This window comes from Mauremys reevesii, linkage group 10, assembly GCF_016161935.1.
Source record: "Mauremys reevesii isolate NIE-2019 linkage group 10, ASM1616193v1, whole genome shotgun sequence".
Classification (NCBI taxonomy): domain Eukaryota; kingdom Metazoa; phylum Chordata; order Testudines; family Geoemydidae; genus Mauremys; species Mauremys reevesii.
The window spans coordinates 81,379,455-81,404,368 of NC_052632.1; the positions used below are offsets into that span (position 1 = coordinate 81,379,455).

General features: G+C 46.2%; 2 protein-coding genes across 5 annotated transcripts in view; one reads left to right on the forward strand and one right to left on the reverse strand.

The window, feature by feature from the left end:
- Positions 1-1,482: 1,482 nt before the first annotated feature.
- TBL3 (transducin beta like 3) lies at positions 1,483-20,400 on the forward strand. Its single transcript, XM_039492454.1, has 22 exons — positions 1,483-1,638; positions 2,871-2,922; positions 3,057-3,152; positions 4,863-4,910; positions 7,066-7,207; positions 7,803-7,887; positions 8,553-8,723; positions 9,085-9,160; positions 9,299-9,395; positions 10,041-10,252; positions 10,419-10,560; positions 11,427-11,485; positions 12,640-12,743; positions 13,439-13,589; positions 14,274-14,504; positions 15,361-15,431; positions 16,592-16,748; positions 17,187-17,245; positions 17,763-17,866; positions 18,620-18,691; positions 19,549-19,707; positions 20,144-20,400. Exons 1-22 carry the CDS (start codon positions 1,592-1,594, stop codon positions 20,257-20,259), a joined length of 2,451 nt encoding a protein of 816 aa, XP_039348388.1. The 5' UTR covers positions 1,483-1,591; the 3' UTR covers positions 20,260-20,400.
- A 370-nt stretch (positions 20,401-20,770) lies between these two features.
- Positions 20,771-24,914, reverse strand: part of NOXO1 (NADPH oxidase organizer 1) — a 28,164-nt gene continuing 24,020 nt past the window's right edge. For 3 of the 4 annotated variants that reach the window (XM_039492458.1, XM_039492457.1, XM_039492459.1), the window contains one exon: positions 21,380-24,725. In XM_039492458.1, the coding sequence (XP_039348392.1) occupies positions 23,981-24,725 (745 nt within the window). In that variant the 3' untranslated portion in view covers positions 21,380-23,980. Of the gene's footprint in view, positions 24,726-24,914 lie in introns of all 4 variants that reach the window. The other variant, XM_039492455.1, reaches the window with a different exon arrangement.

The following is a 24,914-nucleotide window of genomic DNA, read 5'->3' on the forward strand; positions in this document are numbered from 1 at the left end:
AATTACACTAAAACAATGTAATACCTGGCTGTTAAGGAGATTCTGTCCTAGTAGCACCCACTATCGCCAGATAAAGAAACAGATCAAGATGGCTAAAGAAAACTTGGTTCGACTGATTTCTTGCCAGACAGAATGCTCTTATCAATAGTTGTGGTTGTGAAATCCTCATTTCTTTATCTTTATGGTCCTCACTTGCCTATTTTTCTGTATGATCTCTGGTACTTTGATGTTACGTAATTAATTTTGCTGGGTGTAAATTATTTAAGGTGGTGGGGTATGAGTGGCTAGAGAATTTCATTACAGTATGTTAGGATAGATTAGTAAAATCATTAGTTAAGGTACACCTAGGCAGGACTCCCGTTTCACTATATAAATGGGTCCAAAAGGAAGTTCTCTGGCAACCAACTTCAGGACACAGGTCCAAGAACAGAGCTGCCACACCTCAACACTCGGCCACTGACATGCAGAAACTGGAGTCCCTCAGATGGACCTGAGCCTGACTTGCCATCAAGAAAAGTTCATCTGTCTTATTGGGAGTGGTGAGCATTGCTTGTGTAGCATGTGCATTGTTAATAAATAGAATCACCAAGAACCCACAAGTTAAGTAGGATATTACTCTGTGAAGCTCTTTCACTGGTAAAAGATCCTGCAGAGTGTAGGGTTATGCCTTAGCCCACAGAAGGGTAGAGTTGGGTGCCTAAACTGACAGGGTTATGCCTTGAGCCCTAGGACCTGGATAAAGGTGGGTACCCCTACAGGCTGTGACTAACAAAGAATTTTTGAGTGAGTCCTGCAACTTTTGCATGCTTGACCAGTCTCAAGCGTACAGAATGCTTTTGGCACACGTAATACAGCTGTACAGTTACTCTCATTTGAAATGTCTACCTTTCTCCATCTGACTTGCTTATAACCTGAAGGGCTGTTGTGAACATTGAGGGCAAATTCAGGGTCTGCTCTGCCAATAGGCCAGACCCTCTGCAAGAGGAAGGATGTACAAGTGATGGCTGTCAGTGCCAGCTTTCCCCCCCACCCCACCCCACCCCTGGGGTGAAACTGGGCTAGGTGCAAAAGCTGCTTTAAAACTTGCTTTTTCGTAGGCTACACGAGCAGCAATCTTTCACCCAAAAGTATATTTTTTTTTTAATTAAAGTATATCCTCCTCCCTCTGGGGTTAGCTTGGCCACAGCCTCACTATCTCGAGTAGGGGGTAAAACCTGCTGTACTGGCCAAATCCCAGCTTAAGTCACTATAGTTTTCAGACTCGGCTGCTGTGGGTGGCCTCGTTCCCACCCAGAGGTGGCTGCACCGCAGCGCAGGGTGAAGGATCCCATCCCCACAGCGCACGCGGGTCTCCCTGTCTCAGCCCCAGGGCGAGCTGCCCGCACTCAACATGGGCGGCGGGGGTGGTTTCGAGCGCCCAGCCCGTACTTAATATGGCGCCCGGGAGAGGTGAGTTGTGACGTCATATTTGGGGCGCCGGAAGTGATGCTTTCGCCCTTGGCAACCTGAGCGCCGGAAGCGCATGTGCTCCCCGCGAACGGTGGGGGGGCGGGGAAGCGAGATTCCGAGCTGCTGAGGGCCCAGCGGGAGCATGGAGGCGACCCGCGCCGGCAGCGCCCCCCTGCGCTTCAAATCCAAGTGAGCGGTGGGGCGGGCGAGGGCATCAGGGAGCAAAGGGGCTGCGGGGCGGGAGGGAGCTGCGATCCCCGGGGAGCGAAGGGGCCTGTGGGGCCCCTTGTGCCTCAGGGATCCAGAAGCCTTTTGGGGTTGGCGTGGGGGAGGCATCTCTGCCTGTGCTGCCGCCAGTGTGGAGGGGCCCATTTGTGCCATCAGGTGGGAGCCCTGGCGTTGCTGTGGCGCCCAGGGGTGTCTGCCAGGAAGGCTGGGAGGGTGCCGAGCCGGTGGCCGTCTCTGTGCTGTTGTGCGGATTTGATAAGTCTGGGATTCTGTCACAGACACGTGATATCGAGTTTGTCAGGTACCAGTTGCTTTTCCCTCCCAGGCTCTCCTCCCTTCCTTCCAAAGTGCTGCCTCTTACTAGCTGTTGTTATTTAATAACCCCCCACAGAACACATTGGGAGTGAGGGTTCTACTTCTGGTTCTACCTCTGGCATATTGGTCTCATCTCCTTAAGGAAAAGCTGGGTAGATTTAATCCAGAATGATTCCATACTGTAGAGAAGGGTAGGATTTGTCAAACCCACTTCTGACAGGATCTTATCGTGTGTTACAGTCTATAGGTTTTTAACCGTGCTTATTATCATCACTGTGATAAGGAGCTAGTGAGCAGACTTTGTGCTCAGGCTACTGTTTTACACTGCTACATTTGAATCACCTGGTTCCAGATCACCTAAACATAACATGATGCACATTGAATCACCAGTAGTTACAATGCTGTCTCAGTGGGGCATGTTTGCTATTTCAGCCTCTGACGCTTTTAGTGGGATAACGCATCTCTATTTGAAACTCAGCTTTCGCTTGTCCCTTTACACAACAATAAAATAGTTCTGGGAAATCCAGAGTTGTTTGTTTGTTGGAATCCCTGATCTTCACAAACTTGAAGCGAGGATTCATAAAGGAAAAGATGTTACAGGAATAGACTTGAGCAGTTACGTAGAAGCATTTTACTGTAATTTATGTTGCTGGTACATGACTCAGATAATCCATTTCTTTCTATACATGTTGGTCTTTTTTTATTTTCTGAGATTTATTTAGCTACAATTTTTCTAGCAGGTTTAATTCTGGTAAGACGTGTACATACAGTGTTCCTGCCTATGAATAATCACTTCAAAGTGCTTTTAATGCAAATGGTGTAAACAAATCAGTCTATTTTAACTGTTCCTCTATTTATGTTTCTTTTTCTCCTTTCAGCTATGCCGTGTCTAGGAAATTTGAGCCTTTCTACAAAGGAGGGAAAGTTCAGGTAATGCCAAACCCCAAATTCTTTTACTGAAATCTTGAGGGAGGAAAGTAAACAATGATGTGTTGGTGCTAATCTATAAAAACATACATCAACTCTCTTTTTGGTGCCATAGACTTTTTTTTTTTTCCTCCTAGATCAGCCGAGATGGAAAACACATGTTTTGCCCATGTGGGACGAAACTAAATATAATGGACATAGAAACAGGAACCCTTGTTCATAGCATCGAACAGGTGAGATGATGCAAAATCTAACTTAAGTTTTCTAGATTAACTTTTATCTACTAACGTGATGTATTTAAGTCAGTATTTTCAAATGACTTTCAAAAGGTGTTTTACCTTTATTACTGGGGCATTCATCTAAAGGCATTGAGACGAAAGTTTGAGTATTGAAGAATGAGAAATGTATCTGAATCTAGGCAGATAGATTGATTATTTATTTGTTATGTCCCTGGCTACTATGAGATTTGAAAACATTTTCAAAGTTTAGTTCTTGCTAGGAAGTGGCTAATACAGTTTCATGTCTCACTATAAAAGAGGGCCTTTTTCAGTGGTGCAAAGAAGCAGTTCTGAGTTTCCATGAACAAGCACTGTCTGCACATGGAATGAACAGGAATATATTTTTCCCCAGTACTATTGTACTACACGCAGGTTTTGCTTCTTCAAAGGACCACTTTCCTACCCATCCAAGTGGGATCTGTGCAGTCATGGTCCACCATATAAATCCCTGGTACACCCTGAATACTGCGTGCAGTTCCAGTCACTCCATCTCAAAAAAAGATATAGTGGAATTGGAAAAGGTGCAGAGAAGGACAACAAAAATGATCATGGGTATGGAACAGCTTCCATATTAGGAGAGATGAAAAAGGCTGTGACTGTTCATCTTAGAAAAGAGATTACTACGGGTGGGATGTGATCGAGGTCTATCAAATCATGAATGTATAAAGTGAATAAGGAAGTGTTACTTACTCCTGCACATAACACAAGAACCAGGGCTTCCCCGGTGAAATTATTAGGCCAGCAGATTTAAAACAAACAAAAGAGAGTACTTCTTCACACAAGCACAGTCAACCTGTGGAACTCGTTGTCAGAGGATGTTGTGAAGGCCAAAAGTATGCGTGGGTTCAAAAATAATTAGATAAGCTCATGGAGGATAAGTCCATCAATGGCTATTAGCCAAGATGGTCAAGGATGCAACCACATGCTCCCCAGGTGTCCTTAAACCTCCAACTACCAGAAGCTGGTGCTGGACGACAGGATGGATCACTCAAAACTTCCCTGTTCTGTTCATTCCCTCTGAAGCGCTGGCACTGGCCACTCTCAGGCCAGGACACTGGGCTAGATGCACCATTGATCTGACCCAGAATGGTGGTTCTTATGTACTTGTTATTTATCATGGGAAACTGGATTTAGTCTCAAACTCCAGACCCCGGTGGTGAGATGTGCTTGCAGACATGCATCCTGGTGGGCTGAAGCGATATAGTCAGCATGGGAGCTTTCTGGTCAGAGTAGGAAACTTGCCTGTGAACAGTCTCTCTGGAAATTATTCACCTTTTGGATTGCCATTGACAGTGACATGAGCTAAATGAAAGCTAGAAGCAGCTCCCTGGGAAGATATCTCATTCACACACTTCACCCTGTTTCTGTCCCTGTCCCCGTCCCCCCATGTCCACAGGTTGGAACTGCTGTCAGGGAAAAAAGAGTAGCATTGTGGGAACCAGGATTCCTTAGCCCTGTACAATCTACCCAGTCCTGTTAGTCTTACTTGTTTGTGGGTATTCTGCAGTTGCCTCTGCAGGAGATTCTGTGATGAAGCGCACACTCAGTGAGCGCAAAAAACGATGTAGCATGTGTAGGCCATGTAACACCTGTAAAGAGAATAGGCAACATGACATTTAAAAATATTGCACAGATGATTTAACTGCCTCTTTCTTCCATTTATAGGATGAACAAGAGGACATTACATCATTTGTTCTTAGCCCCGATGATGAGGTATGTGACAAGTTACTCTCGGTTCCTTATTTTCTATCCCACTTTAATAGGTCCCATAAATAATCATGTCAGCACTGAAGAATATTCTGCATGGAATCATCCTACTCACAAAGGGTGATGGTCCAAATGGGGTCTGATTGGACTCTCCCATCTTTAATTTCTGACAGGATTTTTCTAATAAATTTTGTGCAGTCGGAATTGCTACTTCCAACAAACTTGCATCCTGTATAAATTAAAGGGAATTATTATTTAATAATTATGTTACAATAGTGCCGAGAGATAGCAATGTGGATTGAAACTTTGTGACACGCTCCGAGCAAACACATACAGGGAAATGGTCCCTGTCTCAAAAATCTTATAATCTAAGAAGACAAAAAACATAGAGGGAAAGGGATACAATCAAATATATTCAATTTTTTCATGTGCATAGATTGTACCAGCTGCTGTTTTAATTTACTCCATGAGCTAACTCTAGACCCATTCTTGCAAATATGCACGTGCTTAAGGGTTTGCAGGATTGGAGCCTATGTTATTAATTTTGATGGAATATTATGACAAAAAGAGCCAAAGATGTTAATGTGACCCAGTCACTGTCCAACACTGAACAGTTTTAAACAAAGCTTAGGGGTTCAGAAACAGAGACATCCGTCTGCTTAGTACACTGGCAAACACTGCTAATTTGTTTCTTTGTTTTTTAATCTTTTACTAAAGATGCAGAAAAGAAAGAAAAACTGCTAAAACATGTGAAATGTAAAATGTTAAGACTTTTGTTCTAACAACTTTCACATTTTAACAGTGGTGATAACTGTCCTTTTTGGGGAAAAGAGAAGGTAGTTGAAATGGACTAGAACTGTTGTAGTTGCTGTTTGTTTCCTAGAAGACAAAACAAGGCAAACACAAGAGGGAAGAGAAAAGAATAGTAAAGAGAGAAAATGCAGCCTCTGTCTCTGGTGTTGACTTTCACTTGCAGTCTCACTGCTGGAAAAACCTAGGCATGGCACATGGTTTCATCAGCCACTCCTGGCAAACTTGTACCAGCATCGGGCTGTTTAGGCCATTGCTTTTAACTTACGGCAATGTTGCAAAATGTACAGTCTTGGCAGGCTAATCCAGATGCTTATTAGACAGAAGACAAAAGGAAAGAAGTAAGAAAAAGGAGAAGGAAGATAGGGAAGAAAAAGAACACACAAGGGGGAGGACGGTGACAGCAGGAACCAAATCTCTGGAATTCCAACAGGATTTAGCCAGAGCCAGCAGAGATGACGTCATCTGGGTCCTCTCTGGCCTGGTCTGATCAGGTCAGGACATCTCTCAGGATCAGGGTGACGAAGGCCCAATGGTGTCATGGTGGATCCCGGGGTCCCAGAAGATGGTGGGAGCGGCAGCCATGCTGGTGTAGCTAGCTTCTTCTGTTTTGCCTCTCTCCCAACCAGTAATTGTTGTTGTTAGCTTGAATTTTGTTTTCCCCAAAAGTCTTTTCTTTTAGGGACCCCAAAGGGAACGATTGGTGGAATAGCCCATTCCCTCAGTATCTTATTTACCAAATAGGCGTAATTTCCGACACACCGATTTTGATCTGTCAATTTCTGGTCCCACCCTTCTCTAGTTTACCAGGCATCATTTTAACACAGTCATTGAGTTATAATATAATTGGGTCTGTGTCCCGTTTGCATCTTTTCCCCATCACCATTTATTGTTCTAGGTTATTGTGACATTTTATGGACTTATTGACATCTCACAATTACGGTAAATTTGTAGGCCCAATTATTATAACAGGCCTTTATTAGCTGTTTGTTATTATCTGTAATGCCTTCTTCTGAAAGACTAGCAGTTGCTTCTAAACTTACTTGATGATATATGCGGGGGAGGGCATAATTTTATCTGTTTGTTTGCATTACAGCATTGCGTTTTTGTCCAGTGCATTTGTGATGTACTTACATTTTTATGTTATTTATATGGCTTCCAGGCTTTTGCTATAAAAAAAAAAATGCTGGGAAATTAATTAGTTTCAGAATTAGCTTCTTTTGGTAACTGAAATTTCCCGTTTTTTTTTCTGTCTCTGGGTTTTCTAAATTTCACTGTGAACACAATGCAGAATGTGAATATTCTGGCTAACTTGTCTTTTCCTGTTTTTCCTGCTGTGTGTTTCTATTAGATTCTTGTGACGGGAAGCCGGGCATTGCTGTTAAAGCAGTGGGAATGGCGACAGAACAAGTGTAGACGTACATGGAAAGCAGTGCACACAGCACCAGTGGCCACTATGATCTTTGACCCCACTTCCACTTTGTTGGCCACAGGTACAGTCTGACTTCAGTGTCGCATGATGGGGGAGTCTGTTTCTGTGATGAAATGACCTTAAGTTCTGTGATGTTAGACAGTGATCCCTGCTGTTTGAATAAAATCAAAAGAGAACTTGAGAGCCTCTCAAGACTTTCCTGTTATTGCAAGAAGAAGATAAGCTTTTATGTAAAAATATATTAATTGAAAATTCTACAAATTATCACATGCACCTAGAGAGAAGCTTGGCTAGTGGTCTGAGCACATATCTGGAAATCAGAAAACCCAGCTCTGAAACTCACTCTCTGTTAGGGTGGGGGTGGGGTTGGGCAAGTCCTTTAACTTTTCTGTGCCTCAGGGTCCTCATCTCTGAGTAAGGACAGTAACCGTACACGTCCGTTGTGAGGACCAGTGAGTTAATACTTACAAAGCCCTCTGAAAATGCGAAGTGCTATAACCCGTGAAATCTCCCTGGGTGTTGTGACTAACTGTTCTCTCTCTCATTTTCCCTCTTCTGCTTTTGTAACCTGTGAAACTGATACAACTGCTATTGTCCCAGCCCTGCTGTGTTGCCCATTTCTGTTGTTAATTCCTTCATGTCCTTTCTTCTTGTAGGTGGCTGTGACAGCACCATTAAGATCTGGGATGTAGTCAAACAGTACTGCACGCATAACCTGAAAGGATCTACGGGGGTTGTACAGTAAGGAAAAAATCTTCTTATCCTCCCTTTTCCATTAGGGAAACTAGCAGAGACAGTTTCACCAAAACTCTGAAATTCCTCCCAAGTGTTCTGTCTGAAATAAGGAGCACCAGCTTGGGGATCTGGGTTTGTGACCCCAATTCTGTTAGCAGATCTTGCTGTACAGTTGCAATCTTTGCCAGTCCTTTTGGCCCAATCCCAGTCTGGTCATGAGTATTATCCTGAGATGACTGAGTAAAAAGAGCATTCTGGGGAAGGGGAATGCAAATGACTGTACTGAGCTGATCCAAAACTGTTCTTGGTTTCCGATTTTTGATCTGCTTAATGGAGGGACCAGGGCTATAACTGGCTGTTGCTTTGGGAGGAAAAGATAGGGAGGGAGATGATGTGGTTAAGGAAATCTGGGAACTTCAGTTCAGACACCCACAATTGACAATTTATGGACTCTTTAGAGCATTTCCTAGGGCAAACCTATGGTAAATTTTCCCAGTGGGCGGATTGTGGATAAATGAGATTCCACAAAGGAGGTCAATAATTTAAACCCCATTTAGCTAATGTGAATGATCTGTCATAGATGCTAGACATTTACGTTATTGCCGTCTCAGAGACGATGCTGATTGGTTTGTGCCTGCACTATGCAAATCTCTCTCTCCCTCCCTTGCTAGCATTGTCCAGTTCCATCCCGATATCTCCCGCTTGCAGCTCTTCTCCTCCTCAATGGACTATATAATCCGGATCTGGGACCTGAAATCCAGCAAGTGTATCGCCTCTCTCGACGGCCACTACAGTGCTGTCACCTCTCTGGCTTTTGCTCCAGATAGGGACACACTCATCAGGTAAACTTGTTATGGGCTTATCAGATCTCCATTCAGATTCCCCCTCCCCAAGAAACATATGGTGTTCTCATGCTGCCCGTGGGGTTTGCTATTTGAGGGAAGGAAGGGGTGACAATACAGCACACTGAGGCTCAGTTGGGGCTCCAAGAGAGAAGTTGAGGGTCTGGGTTTCACCTAATCATGCTCTGTGTCTCTGTGTCCCACATGTAAATTGGAGATAATGCTGAACTGCCTCACAGGGTTGTGTGTGGCTTTGTTCATCCCGCACCTGACCTAGCCACAGCTCCATGTCTGACTTGGCTTTGAGATTCTTGGCTGGAAGGTGCTGGTAGTGAATTTTTCTTTATAACCTTTGTTGCAGCTCTGGTCGTGATAAAATCTGTATGATATGGGACCTAAAAACAAGAGAAGCCAAGAGGACTGTCCCTATATATGAGGTAAGATTACTTCCCTGGTGATATCTGACTTCTAGTCAGGAAAAAAAGGGACCTGCTTTTGATTCCAAGTGGTTTCTCAGGCTGTTAAATTCTACTTACCTTTTACTGCGCCTCATGGTTTGTCAATGTCTCTCGCAGAGTGTGGAGGCTGCAGTATTGTTACCCGAGGATGGAGATTTCTCACACTTGGGTGTGAAGAAACGAGGGCTTCACTTTCTCACAGCTGGCAGCAAAGGTGAGTGAGCCCCATGGAATTTCCTGTCTTGTCGCTGCCAGACTCAGGAGTGTATGAAGGAGTAAATTACACTCGGTGGCCTGCCATTGTCAGGGCTTGGCCCCCTTCTCATTGTCTTGTATCTGTTGAAAGCCAGGTCCAGTTCAGTGAACCTGTTCTGGCACTCTTGGGATATTTAAGGCAGCGCTTTCTCCCCATCCCTATCTCTGCTAAGTTTTTACAGTCCCAGATACCATGGTGATGAGTGGGGGATGAACGCCTGCTCAGATTTCATAGTCTAGATTTAATTTAGAAAACACCTTCTGTCTTAAGCATCTTATTTACATGAGAAAATTGCACTGGTTTAAATGAAATTGAGTTTTAAACCAGTGCAAACCCTTCTGTGGACACTTCAGTTTAAGTGGGTTATTTTGGTTTACCTTAAACTTGTTCCTAATCAATTTTAGCTAACCTGAACTAAGTCTGGCAGCGTTTCACATTCGCGCAACTAAATCAGTTTAAAAATCACACCGTTAGTTAAACCAGCACAGCTGTCTCCTATAGACAAGGCTGGAGTTTGAACGGACACACCTCGGAGGACCTTTCTGAGCATACTGTGCAGGTAACATAATGCCACTTACAGGCAGTATACATCCCATGCATTAGGGATCCTGCACATCTGGGAAGCCGCCACAGCTGCCTGCGTGTACACCCAGCCCATGCCCTACCAACGTGTGGATGCCAAGGAGGAAGAAGAGGGCAGCACACACAGTCTGACACACTGCATGCTGGTGCCTGGGAAAAATGAGATCGCAACTGTGACTGCTGAGCATAATATCATCTTCTACGATGCCCAGACGCTTCAGCTCAGAAAGCAGGTACCATCTACCAAACCTCAGTGCCTCTTTTAAGCATGGCATCAAATGAAAGATCCCCAGGAATGCACATGAATGCAGTGCTACCAGCCACCGTGGCTGTCATTTGGGTCTTCTCTCGCCAGCTTGTTCCTGCCTATTAAGCTGTCTCTTGTTTCGTTGCCCCCAGTTTGCAGGTTACAACGACGAGGTTCTGGATGTGCGGTTCCTTGGCCCTGCTGACTCTCACATTGTTGTGGCTACCAACAGCCCTCAGCTAAAAGTGTTTGAGCTGGCAACGTCGCACTGCCAGATCCTGTATGGCCACACAGGTACGCAGGGACCTAGAGGCTTGTCAGCTCTGCAATGGGCAGGGAGGAGCTGCGTGGGTCACCCCTGGAACTGGCTTCTCTCCTCCCAAGACTCGTCTGCGTGGAGGCGGCAGTGCCCTCTAGTTCTCCAGAGCAGGATGGAGGCATCTGCTCTGCAGGCGGTGTGCATGGAAGCTCTTGCTGCTCTCCATGCTGTCCCTGTTTTGCTTATTGAGAAGCCTTTATTCTCTAGGGCTGTTGGTTTAGCATCTTTTGCCAGCACTGAAATCCCCTTAAATTCTAGATAGGGTGTGTGGGGGCGAAGACCAACTCTGAGTGTTGATGCACCTTGTGACTGCAAGTGTCTAATCAAATCACACCAGGTCCACAAACGTAGCCAAGTACTTACTAGAAAACGACAGAGCTCACAGCGTAGGGGTGGTTTTAAGTGCCACAGAGTTTCCCCTCACCCTTACTGGGCAGTGGACTCTGCATTATTTCCGTTGTCTAAATACAATATTTTGTTGCTTTCCCTCATGCGTGGGAGGTGCTCCCTGTAACCATCCACAAAACTCATTAGCCTTCAAAACCCTTCTTAAAACTCCCTCTTTTTTTTTTCGTAGCCATCACAGCAACTTGGCAGTGGTTATCCCAGTGGTGTGCTGAGACCACTGCTGAGCGTGCTGACCAGTATCCCCATTGTTCCCTTGCGCCGCCCCATCTGTCTGCCTCCATCTGTTATCTCTTGTTTTATATTTGACCCTGCTCTGAAGTGCGTAGAATTAATCTTTTTATTCTGTTTGAAATATGCCTAGGCCAATAGGGCTCTGGTCCCCAACTCGGCGCTACAAATAATTAACAGTAATTGCTGCCGTCTTTCCTTTCAGACACGGTTCTTGCCCTGGACGTCTTCCGAAAGGGCTTGATGTTTTCTAGCTGTGCTAAGGTAATAGAATGTTTCCTTTCCTGGGTACGTAGTAAGGCCCATTGCTCACAGTGACCTTTATTGTTGTGGGCAGTTTTCTGCTCATTGTCCTTGATTTTGGAAAGGGCTTTTGTACCGATGGAAACTTCTGTCCACCCCATCTTTGAAATTCTAGAGATGTCCTAGATCTCCAAGCTCTTTTTAAATCCTGTCTTCTTATTCCCATCATTTTTTTTAACATTGTCCTTAGAAAAATATGGGTTGGTTTTATTATACTGGCCCAACAGGAAATCCCAGTTGTTTTATCTTCCTGGGATCTTTAGTATTTGTGCTACTCGTAGGGCTGGGCTACACTGGTGTGGGTGTCATCAATGTAAGATACACAACTTCAGCTACGAGAATAGTGTAGCTGAAGTCGACGTATCTTATTTCGACTTACCTCCCGTCCTCACGGCACAGGATCGACGTCCGCGGCTCCCCCGTCGACTCCGCTTCTGCCTCTCGCCCTGGTGGAGTTCCGGAGTCGACAGGGAGCGCGGCAGGGATCGATTTATCGTGTCTAGATGAGACGCGATAAATCAATCCCCGATAGATTGATCGCTACCCACCGATCCATCAGGTAGTGTGGACGTACCCTTAGTAAGTGTCTTTCTCCAGCATGTGAGCTCAGAGCTATTCATTGCTGCAAAAGTGCCTGGGAGCAGCATGTAGCATAGATGATCAGAGGTAAGGAGACAAGGGGCAGGCTGCTTCAACATGCTCAAAAATAAAGTAACTAATGTAAATTTTAGCTTACCATTAAAATTACCTTTAATTTGTCTAGCTCAGTTTGCAGAAACGAAGATTTAGGTTGGATATTAAGAGAGTTTTCTAACTCTGAGAATAGCTGAGCACTGGAAAAGGATAATAGGGAGGCTGTGGAATCCCCTTGGAAGATTTTTAAGCACAGGAGGGTGAATTTAGATAATCTATTAAGTCCTACATTTCTGTGATTCTATGAATATTGCTTTGTCCTGTAAGATGGAATCCCTCATTACAGTTGTCTGTCTGTCTGCCCTGAAGTGGTGATGATGAAATGACTGCAGGCATAGATTAATACCAGGCCCACTGGCTATTAATACTAATCTATTCACTTGTCAGAAAAGTATAACCGTTTTCCTCCTTTCCTGTTTCAGGACAGAAGCCTCCGGGTTTGGCGGATGGATAAAGCAGGCGATGTGGTCTGTGTGGCCGAAGGATTGGGTCATGCCCATGGAGTGGGTGCGCTCTCTTGCTCAAGGTAACAGAGGCATCATTCTTCTTACATATGGTCTGTGTTCACAATGAAGAAATCCCAGTCGGTGTGAAGCAAGGCTGCTGCCTCTGCGGTATCCCAGGCCCGTCAGGGTAAACGTGTTGACTTGTAATGGGATAAAGTTGGAAGAGAGACTTTTTTTGGCCCATCCTTTTACCTCACCACCCCCAGCTCATATGTTTGCGCTTCTCCTCTTTGTCCAGCTGGCTCAAGTTTGTCTAGAGGAACAAAAAGCTGCAGGAGCCTTGATCTATCTAGCTCCTGGATTACCTTACAGTGAAATAGAAAGGGAAGGGTTTGGGACCGAGGAGAAACACAGAGATAATAGAACTTGCTTGGGAAATCTTGCTCGTTTATAAATTCTTCTACTTTCTTCACATTTGTTTCTCTTTGGAGTCCAATTTCTGTATTCGAAAGGTGCAATTCATTAAGTGATATTTGGCCCAGAGGAGTAATGGTGCCTGTGGTGAATAGCTGAACGGCAGTTGTAAGGGTTGACATGAAATGAACTGCAGCTTTTAGAAACATTAAAACACTGAGCTGTTTGAAATCCCAACTGAGTGTGTAGGATGGCGCTGGGGAAAGAAAAGCCATTTTCTCTGTGCAGGTGAAGCAATTGTTTTGCTTTATTGCATTTGACATTTTTCCTCTTCATATCTTCACCCCACTCCTGCTTCCAGAATGAAAGAGAGCTTTGTAGTCACCAGCAGCCAAGACTGTACCATCAAAGTCTGGAATCTCCCAGAGTCCCTCGCTGCCAAAGCAAAAGCAGGCTTGGTCTCCAGCCCTGAAGTTCTTCATGCCCACGTAACAGAGAGGGGTCACAACAAGGTAAAATCTCAGTGGACTTGAGAAGGTTCTTTTTCTGTAGAAGCTCAGCGAGGCCGTTCTTGTGATCTGTGCTTTGAGTGCCTTTGGCAGCAAGGTTCAGTTCTTCATAAAACATATGTTGTTTGGATTCCGGGCAGTAACATGACTGAGGAAATAACTTCCACTGACATCAGACAAGGAAAATCAGTGATTTATTTGTAAAGTGGAGGCTCAGGAAATCCCCCCTGAAACTATTTGTTCCTTTTGCTAAAAAAAAAAATGTCCCAAGCCAGGGCATGTATTTTTCTCCCCTCTCTTTGTCAGATGGTTTAGTTCTCCGCTAGGAATCTCAGATCAGTACAGGAAACAGACGTGTGTCTGAGACTGACAGAGTTAGTGGGACTTGGCTTGGGGGCACCTGCCTATAAGCATAGAACAGCTGCACAAAAGGAAAGATTTCACATCTCTGCGGAGATCACATTGCAGGAAAATGTTGTATTTAGTTTTTAGTTGAGCTGTAACAGGCATGTTAGCTGTAACACAGGTAAGGTCCTGGGAACAATGACTCTTGAGGGCTCAGAATGAGCATAGCCAGAACTTGTACCTCTCTCACAGCTCCATTCTCAGCCCTGGGCTAACCAGGTATTTGGTTAGTGCTGGCAAGAGAATTTCACTGCTTTACTCCTTTTGTGTGACTTTCTCTAGGATATAAATAGTGTGGCGGTTTCTCCAAATGACAAACTGATTGCCACTGGCTCACAGGACAGGACGGCCAAGCTGTGGTCCTGTCCTGATTGCTCTCTGATGGGCATCTTCTCGGGACACACGCGTGGGATCTGGTGCGTGCAGTTTTCTCCTGTGGATCAAGTCTTGGCCACCTCCTCAGCAGATGGCACTGTGAAGCTGTGGGGTCTTCATGACTTCAGCTGTCTGAAGGTAATGAAAATTCATACTCCTGGGTCGTCTAGACAAACACTGGAATGTGGCTGCTCCAAATAGACACAGCTTGGCCAGACTAGCAGAAGTGTAACAACACTGCCATGACGAGGGAAAAGCTGTTCAGGCCTGGGTTTGTTCTCCAGGCCATCAGGATCTGAGACCTGCACAGGCAGCAAGCCCCTTAGCAGTACTCTTGAGTAACCTGCTTCCTTCTCTGGCCAACCCGGGAGCAGTGCAGGCTGGATTGAAGTGACACAGATAGGACCTTGGAGGAAATGGGCATAGAACAGAGTAATTTGATTCTTGGTCTTCAATGGAGAAACATCTCTCCAGTCTGTCTCATTATTAGAAGATGCTAAGTTGCACCCTTCTTATTGCATGCTCCTACCTTTAGATAACTTAGTAGTCCTAGTGCTGTGATCCCCACGTGACTCTTCCCCAATGGTGTTATCTCCCATCTTAATGTTTGCTTGACACAATAAGCAGGTGAATCAACTTGTCAGCAGCTGACTGATCCAGTTAATGTAAATGTCTCGCTCTGATCATACTGTGATTTAACCTTGGATTGCATGTTCAAGCAGTTAAACTAAGCTTTTATAAAGTAGTACTGGGATACGTCTTTTCTTCCCTCGTACCTTTCCCACGCTGTAGTAAAACACAGGTTCCGGGGATATGGTCTGTCTGCTTGGAACTTCTTTATCTAGAATCTGGGTACAGATTTTGTTCTCATGAAAGAAGAGCGCCATTCCAAACTGCCTCTTCGCCCCAGACAGTGAGGCATGGTCTCCCGTGTGACCTGGCTGTCTAATATTCTGTTACTACTTTTTATACTTTTTTTTTTTCCTCCCCCCAGACTTTTGAAGGTCACGACGCCTCTGTGCTGAAGATAGTTTTCGTGAGCCGGGGGACACAGCTGCTTAGTAGGTATGTTCCTTTCTCTAGGAGCCTAAGTGAAGCTAGGCCAGTGCAGCAAACTGGCGAACAGAGGCTTGAGCGGGAGGTTGAGTTGTTGATTTGAAAATCCCCTTTCCCAGGGAGAGAGATGTGCTTGGCAGGTGCGATTCTTACGAGAGAGGGAACCACATTCAACTCTGGAGTAAGCAGGTGAAACTCCCATTGAAGTCAGTGGGAGTTTCACCTGCTTACGCTGACACTGGATTTGGGTCTTAAACCAGCAACCAGATGAGTCAGCACCAGCCACCTTGGCTGTAGCCTTTTCCCAGAAGCGAATTGTACGTTCTCCTTGCTGATGGGAAAATCCTCGCTTTCTGCTGAGCTTTCCTGAAGTGCCAGTTCCGCCCCTGTTTTGTCCTCCAGTCTAGCACCTGTGCTGTTGTGTTCTAATAACCTCCACTGAACTGTCTGGGACATGATATACCCAATACGTGGGCTGCTCTGGAGGGGCATTTCACCTCTTGTAGAGGGCATGAGCAGCAGAGGAAGGGTTAATCAGCCAAAGGGAAACGAATGCAGACCCCTAAAGGAAAGGATTTTCTGCCTTTACTGGTTATAAACAGAAATAAAACCTGCATGAATGATCTTTGCACTCTCCAAGCAGAGAGAAATGGAAAAAGCCAATGAGCTGCATACACAGCGAGACGCACATTGAGGTTTAAAACTCTTAGTTCAGAGCAGAAGAATGGTTCAGCCGCTAAAGCACTAGCCTGGGTCTTGGGAGACGCCGGTTCAGTTCCCACATCTGCTACCAACTTCCTGTCCCTGGCAAGTCACTTACTCTCTCTGTGCCTCGATTCCCTGTCTGTACAATGGGGATAAAAGCACTGCCCTGCCTCCCAGGGGTGCTGGGAGGGTACATACATTTAGATTCTGAGTGCCTCAGATACTGCCATGATCGGGGCTATGTGACTAGCCAGGACAGAAAGAATACTCTAAGGGGGTGTTCATAGCATCATTTGGTTTAGTTTGAAATGATTTTTAACCTGACAGGGTCCCGTGATGGTGTGAGAGTGTCACTTTTACCAAGCCCTCACTTCTGACAGGATGCAGCAGAGCAAGACTAGGACTGTCCAGTGCCAATTTAATCCAGGGGTTTACGTTTGGTTTCTCTTTCCCCTTTCCAAAAGCGGTTCCGATGGGCTCTTGAAACTTTGGACGATTAAAACAAATGAGTGTGTGAAAACCTTAGACGGTCATGAAGATAAAGTGTGGGGTCTCCACTGTAACAGACAGGATGACCTGGTCGTGACAGCATCCAGCGATTCCTGTGTCATCGTGTGGAAGGTATCGAACATGGTCCTCCTTCAATTTGCTTTGAGAAAAGAATGGAGGGAGTGTGGTCTAGTGGTCAGAATCCAAGACTGGGAGCGAGGCTGCCTGAGTTCTGCTTTCCTCAACCTCCCCATCTGTAAAATGGGGATAGGCAGATACTGATTTTGGCTGAGGCTCCAGAACAGCACTGGCCACTTCTCTCTAAAGGCAGAGGCAGGAAATGGCCCTGAGCAGCCTGCAAGCAATGAGAGGCACAGTGGGAGCACCAGCGATGGGCTGGGAAGGGGTGAAGTCCATGATGCTCTAAATAATTTGGGGAGCAGCTAGATTCAGCATTTGAAACCCCACATAAAGATCTTGTTGCGGAGCACAGGCTCCTGCTGAAAAGATGGGCAGGAAATCAAACTGTTTAAACAAGACTGACAGCGGTTGTGTTGTGATCTGTTAAAGGATGTCACTGAAATTGAGCTGGAAGAGGAGCAAGCTAAGCAGGAGGAGCAGATTATGAAGTGAGTAACCCTGAGCAATACTTTGGATAGTATATTGTCTCCTTTCTCATGTGCCATCCCCATGAAACTGCACTTAAAGCCTTCCCATTCCTTCTTATTCATAAAGCAAAGCCTTTGTTTATCTGGTTGTCTGCCCTGTAATCTCTCTTAGCTCTTCATCCACTGGTGTAGGTTATCTTTGCTTCCCATAAAGTCTTCATATAATAACTATTAACTTGGAAGTCAATGAACTTCAAGGTTCTGTACTGCTGAGATAAGCCAAGTCAGACCATTGAAACTTACTCATCATTCATTTTCTCCTGTGTCAGCCAGCACAGAATAGCTCAGGAGCCCCTTTAACATAATGCCAGGATAATTATTGACACAATGAGGGCACTGAGGTTTTCACTGGCTAGCCTACTTCTTGGCACTAAATCTCTGTGCATTGTTACCATTCAATTTGCTGCATTCTGCATAACGTTTTGTTCTCTCAAGCAAACCAACCTCTGACAACCTCTTCTTCCTGACTGCATTACAGAGATCAAGAGCTTTCCAACCTGCTCCACGAGAAGAAGTACCTGAAAGCTTTAGGGCTGGCAATCTCTTTGGATCGGCCACACACGGTGCTGACAGTGATCAAGGGTAGGTGTCCACTGTCAGTGTTCTTTCTGGAGTCTTCCAAATCATCCCCTTCTGTCAGGTAAAGGAGACAGAAACCCAGAGTCCAGGAGCCTCCCACTTCTATTTTCCCCTTTTCTTGTCACCTCTGTTTTGAAATCACCATTGCCCCACTGCATTGTGCCCAACAGCAAATGTTTCCTCTGATCTCAAAGCACAAGTGCATCTCAGGAAAGGTCAGAGCATGACCGACGTTAAACACAGCACCGTACAGACCTCAATGGCTCCTCTGAGCGTCATTCACAGTGACTGATTGTCCCGGGGCGGTGAGCCGTGAGACAGAGGACAGGGCAGCTTTCATCCCTAAAAGCCAACAGACTGAAACCAGAATCTTTATTGAGATTAATTGTTACTTTGCAGTATTTGTCTGAATTTTAAACGAGCACCTGGCTCCTGGCAGTGACTCCACAAAACAGCTCTTCACAGCGCTGAGGGTCAGGTTGCTGATTTGGTTTTCCCGGAGATCAGATTCAGGTTTCGAGTTTGGCAGAGAAACTAGACCTAGCGTTCGTGTTTTTCCATTGGTGATGAGGAATTGGGCTGAGCCAGGGTGTTGACACAGTACAGGGAGCCTTAGGATATAGTGTTGCACACTCATTAAATACCTCAAATTGTTGGATACTTTCTACTTCCAAAGCTCGGCTTCTGATTGTAACCTTTTTATTTTCTAGAAGTTAACCATACCATTATTTCCTGTCTCTTTGCTTTCCCCTTTAGTTATCCTTAAGGAAACCAATGGGAAAGAGAACTTAGAAAAGAACATCCTTAGACTGCGGAAGGATCAGAAAGGTTGGTTGAGCTATTGCTCGTGTGACTAAAAGAGTATTTTAGATTAGAAGCCTGTTTTCTGTACTGAAACTAGAAAGACTAGAATCTTCCTTATATTCACCCTTCACCACTGGCCTCCCAGCCTGCCCAGCGCGACTGCTGCTATCAGTGAGGGTGCCAGTGGCGAGCCCGCTACAGGCTGGTCTGTGGCCACAAACCACTGCCATGCAATGTTCCTTTTCACCCTGGTGGCATTTTCCATCCAGGTGTGTCAAGGCATCACAACACCCCTAGGAGGCAGCTACGTTCTATTAGCCCTGTTTTGCAGATGGGGAAATGGCAGCACACAGGGGGGAGGGATAGCTCAGTGGTTTGAGCACTGGCCTGCTAAACCCAGGGTTGTGAGTTCAATCCTTGAGGGGGCCACCTAGGAATCGGGGGCAAAATCAGTACTTGGTCCTGCTAGTGAAGGCAGGGGGCTGGACTCGATGACCTCTCAAGGTCCCTTCCAGTTCTAGGAGGTAGGTATGTCTCCATATATTTATTAAGTAACTTGCCCAAGTTGGGTCAGGAGCAGAGCTAGGAATTTAGAACCTGGAGATTTGCATCCCTGTCACCGTCTCTGTTCACAAGGCCACTTCCATACATTACAATTAGTTGTTCTCAATCAACCTGTGTCACAATCAATCCAGTGAGTGACTCTATATACAATTACTATTGGCCCCCAAGCTTGTCACTCAGTCCTGCATGGAAGCTCACCTGACCTGGCGGGTATGAAAACAGATCCCTCCTGAACTGGCATCTCTTGTGGGATGATGTTGCCCTTGAGGTTGCGTGTGTGAACCACACACTCCTGAATTACTGGCTTTTCTCTGTAGAGTCAGTGTTGAAGTTTTTGGTGACATGGAACACAAACTCTCGAAACTGCCATGAGGCTCAGGCTGTCCTTGAAACCCTCCTAAAGCACGAAGCGCCAGAGTGTCTCCTGCAGTATGAGGGGATCAAAACTGCTGTGGAATCCCTTCTGCCATACACCGGTGAGTTACAAAAGAGACCGCATCTCAGCTCCGTGAAAACGTTGGCACAGTGGCTCACTCAGTGGCTCATCCATCCAGAGGTGCTCCTGTGGCAACTCCCCCAGCACCAGCACACTGCGCCTGATCTCAGCCGTGCCCTAGATCCAGGTCTCTGAGCTGTGCCCCGGACACAGCTTGTAGGCAACAATACATTATAGTGTTGCCTGCTGTATTGTCCTGCCATCCTCATGCCAGTGCTATGTGGAATGAATAATTGCTTCCTGGCATCTTATTACCAGCATTGAAAAATAATTTTTCAAAGTCTGTGCAGATGATACACTTTCAGCGTCCTCTCCTTCCCCCGTTAGCCTCAGTCAGGGCAGAGAAGAGAATTCGCCTGATTTGCCTTGAACTTAACCCTTTCTGTTTAGCCATAATTTTTCTTTCCTCTTTACAGAGCGCCATTTCCAGAGACTAGGCCGCTTATTGCAAGCCTCCATGTTCATCGATTTCATGTGGCAAAATATGAGACTAGCAGATGTGTCAAAGTGGGAAGAGGACATGAGTCTGTGACCTTTTATATGCTGCTTGCAGTATACCGAGGGGAATGACTGGTGAGCCAAGGACCCGCACACACTGACTGAAGTGCCGGACGCTAACGTTAGTTCCCCCCACCCCACCCCAAGTTGCAGTTTGAGTATTTTTATAATAAATATTTCAAGTTCGATTTTATAAATGAGTGAGTCCAGTCTCGACTTCCTGTCTCCTCTGTGCCGTAGATAACGAGGGGATAGGCTGCCCGCCCGAGTCTGAGTCCTCCTGTGTCTGTTCTAGAGCTCGAAAAGCTTTGGTGCCTGTACTGATTTCCATTTTAAATACAACGTTCTGTGCTAATACTGTACACTCAGTACCTTCCATCGGAGGACAGGTGTTAATTAAGCCTTGTACCCCTCTGAAGTAGGGCAGTGTGGCAGCTTGACAAGCTGCTAGCCTGAGGGTCAGAGGTGAAGGTGACTCACCCAAGGCTATGTAGAAAATCAGTGGGAAATTATCCGAATCCCCTGCTCTCTAACCACTCCATGTAATTGTGCTTATCACTTTTACTGTGCCAAGAACTCTTTCATGTGAATGTGTTTTCAAGCACTTATATTCAGACCCTGAAATGTTTGAAAATCCTCTCTATGGAAACCTGATTGGGGGGAATCTGCTGATTGCTGCCATATTCTCGCAGAAAGTTATCAATGATTTTTCACTGTTAAGGCCAAGTCAAGAGGCCTGAGTTCTATCCCCAGCTCTAATACTTAGCCTCTTTAGGCCTCGGTTTCCTCAGTCTGTAAAATGGGGATAATGACATTCAGCCAGCCTGTTTCAAGTGTTTTGAGAACTTTGGGGTCAAAGTCTGGATATGCAGAGCAAAGGTGGCAATGGGATAGATACGGCAGAAATCAAATGGGAGCTCTTGCATTGAAACTCACCCTCTTCTGTGACTGTCCTAATTGTCTTGTCCAGAAACGGAACTAAGAACCAGGCTTAGCTAGTCCTCCACCACCACCAGCTACCACCATGCAGCCACCAGCAGAAAGGAGCATGTAACAAGCAGAAGAGCTGCAAGCCTATTTTTCTCTTGATCAAATACATTTCCATAAGAGCAGATCCCACAAACAGATTTGTTGGCAGTTCTTAACCACAAAACCTTTCAGTGGAGACTCCAATGTGGCTAATCTTTTATTTCACATCTTAAGCTCCAAATGACAACACATGGAAAACTTGCCTTTTGTGGCCCTGATTAATCCACTGGGGACTGGAGCCTTGTTAACTTGAAAGGATCCGTTTGTGTCTGGTTTCAGAGGCTGTAATGCATCTGTAACTCCGGGAGGCCGCTGGATGCCTGATGGAACAGCTGCTTGGCTTAGGTTGTATCTTCTGCCCAGATCCTGTGACTAGCTGCATGATGGCAATACTGAAGGGAAAAGTCTCTGGGGTGGTAACTCCTTGAATAGGTATAATCTTTGCTGTTTACAAAGTGTAAACATGCATGTGCCTAAAGTGGTTTGCTGAATCAGGGCCTTAAAATGTTGTTACTAGAGAAAGAGCAGTGCCACGTATCAAAATATGACGTTAGGGCTAATTATCCTTAAGGCTACTTCTCCAGTCATTTACTCACCCCACTATGCCAACATCTCGGCTCTACTGCTTACAGCTGCGCTGATAGCAATGGGCTTATAGAGAGGGATAGAATTACACCTGTGATCTTGCTCTGATCAGTTTCTTGCAGCCCTGCAATGTTGTTCTAACCTAGTTTGTTTGCATTCAATAAGCCCAGGGCTGGTTGAAAATGCAAATGACGTTATGAAAAGAAATCTACAGATCAGAAATAATCAGTGAAATGCAGAGCTGCTGAAGGAAAGCTCCCTGTCCCTACAGGAGTATTTTCATCAGAATCTTGGTCTTCAGACCTGTGCTGACTGAACTAATACTGCTGCTCAGCGCTTATTGTATAGCTTTTTACATCCTCAAACTGTTTTGCAAGCTAATTAATTAGGAGGAGAAGCACAGCTGATGGGTCCTGGTTTCTGCAGAGCCCGGGCTCAAGATCCTGAAACTCTGCCATGACAAGCTGGGCACCAGTTTCACTTTACTCTCCACTTGTAACAGCTTCCAGGAGAAATCAGCAGCTGTCTGTCTGTCTGTCTCTCTCTGTATCTGCTGCATCTCTGATACATTGATCTGCTGCGCTGGCAATGATCATGATATTAAATTGGTACTCACCTGCAGGATAAAACAGGAGAGTCGGCTGGGCTGAATGGAGTCCCCTGTTTAAATCGAATCAGGTTCTCCGTTTAACCAGTGGCTTAGCTATTGCAAAGCACTCATCACTAGTACTTAAAATCCAAGCACCATATTATCTATAGTGTAACCTGCAGCAAGAGACCTTTAATCTGAGTTACTGTGCATTAACCCCCTTCTCTTCTTGTAAGGGCCCTCTGCTGGCAGCTGCCTGTATCTGTTACTCAGCTACAACTCTGCATGTGTTACGCCCTGCCAGCCAGGTTCCTTTGCCTGTTTTAACATCATAATGGTGCATCCCAGTTTATGCCCCTTCCATTCTTCTAACTCCACTGCAGATTTTGAGCTGAAATGGATCACCGAACAGGGACTCTCAGCACAGGGATTGGCTTAAACGCTGTTAGAATTCTGCAGGCAGCCGTGAGCCCTCTTTTCTCTTCGAATTACTGAAGTCTTTGGCTGTCAGTTATTGCTCTTTCTACAGAGGGTAGCCACTTGTCACTTAACAGATTCTGAAAAGCTCAATATGTTGGGTTGGCAACTAGCTAGTTTTCAGTTTGTGAAATGGGGAGAACAACTGCAAAATATATGCCTTGTAAACCACTTCCAAACCTCCACTTTCACCCCATTATCCAACAACATTCCAAACTGCTCGCAGGTCAATTTGGGGACAGAGCGGAGGACCGGACAGTTTGAAATGGTTCCTATGAATTATTTACTTGGCTCTACCAAAATAAGCGAAAGGAAGTCTGGGTTAGAGAACCCCCTCTCCTCCCATCAAATGTGATCGTTTCATCTAGTGGTGTCGGATTGTTTACAAGGGTGGGGACTTAACCGCCTAATGCTGCAGTGGATCCTAAGAGACTACGTGTGCTGATGTGTGTGAGATGTGGTTACAATGGGTAAAGCAAACGGAGTCCAGCCTGCACTGATCTAACACTGCACTTTAGGATAAGTCTTTTAGAAGAAGGCTGGTCTGGTGGTTTGGTTGCTGGCCTGGCACTTACAAGCTGAGGGTTTGATTTCCTACTCTGATTTTCTGCGTGACCTTGACCAAGTCACTTAGCCTCTGGGCCTCAGTAATGGGGTAAAGAAATCCTTAGGTAGATGGCTGGGATTCATTTAACTCTAACATTTAACCTCTTAACCAGTTAGTGGGCCAAAGCCTCAGCTGGTATAAACAGCTCTACTGAAGTCCATGGAATGACCCCATTTACACCAGTTGTGGATCTGGTGCAGTATCTCCAGCAGGGACAATCCTGCGGCATTCCAGCCTCCAGTTCTTCCCATGTGAACAGCGAGACTAGTGCATTAACGCAAACCAGCCAGAGCAGCTTCCAACCAGGAGTTAAAGGCCGAGTCCGTCCTCTCAGCACGACCATCACAAGCGCTGATCTTCCTCAGTCAGCTTCCCATTGTGGCCATTAAAAGATGGCAGAGCAAGGATAATGTCAGGAATTTCAGCCACTGCAGTCTCCACCCTCCAGCTCAGGGCGATAACGGAATCTCATCTGAGGCACACATGCTCTAGAGCATCCGTCGGCTTTGCACACGTCTCCCCTCCGGGGTGGAGGTGAGGTGAGGAGTGCAGATTAGGCCTGGGGGCAGCCCTTTGCACAGCTCTCTTGGTCACAGTGCTGCATTTCTGGAGGATTTCCTGGACCGCGGGTCGCGCCGGCACCTTGGGGACGCTGGCAGCAGAGTCTGGGCTGTGAAGGAAAGAATCTGAGTCGCTTGGAGACTCCTCCTCAAAGCCAGAATCATTCCTATCCTTGGTGGTGAGGTGAGGAGCTTTGCTGCCTCCACTGGCCGACGCTTGACCTAGGCTCGCTTGCAGGAGGCCAGGCCCGGCCTGCTTGAGGCCAGGCAAAGACCCTGCTGAGCCTGCCTTCCAATCCTGGCTGAAGCCGTGTTCGCTCCCGCTCCCTGAACTAACAGACAGACTGTCTAGCTCAGACGTGAGGCTGGAGCTGGCTGCGCTCTCCGCCCCAGTCAGCGGGCCGCTCAGAGATCTCGATCTCGTTCTGCTCAGAGGATCCCTGTTCTTTATGGGCGTCTCCTGCGCTGAGTGAGTGGGGGGCACCAGTGTCTTGCGCTGGGGGAGGGAACTCCAGTTGGAGGGGCTGGTGGCCTGCAGCAGGTTAGGGGTGGAGACGCAGAGGCCAGGGTTCACCATCGTTTGGAACTTGCTGTGCGGGTTCTTGTACGGCTGGAGGAACATGGAGGGGATGTAGCCAGTGTGCTCATTGTACCTGAGAGAAAGGCAGGGGAAAGCAACACATAAGGATAAGGGCCACTTCACGCGCGCTCCGACCATGCTGGGGAGATCAGAGTCCCTACGGACACTCCCATCCCTGGGAAATGCAGCCGGGGGTGCTGGGTACCAGCCACATATGCCAGACCTGGGAGACAGGGACAGAACTTGGGGTGGGGGGGGGCTG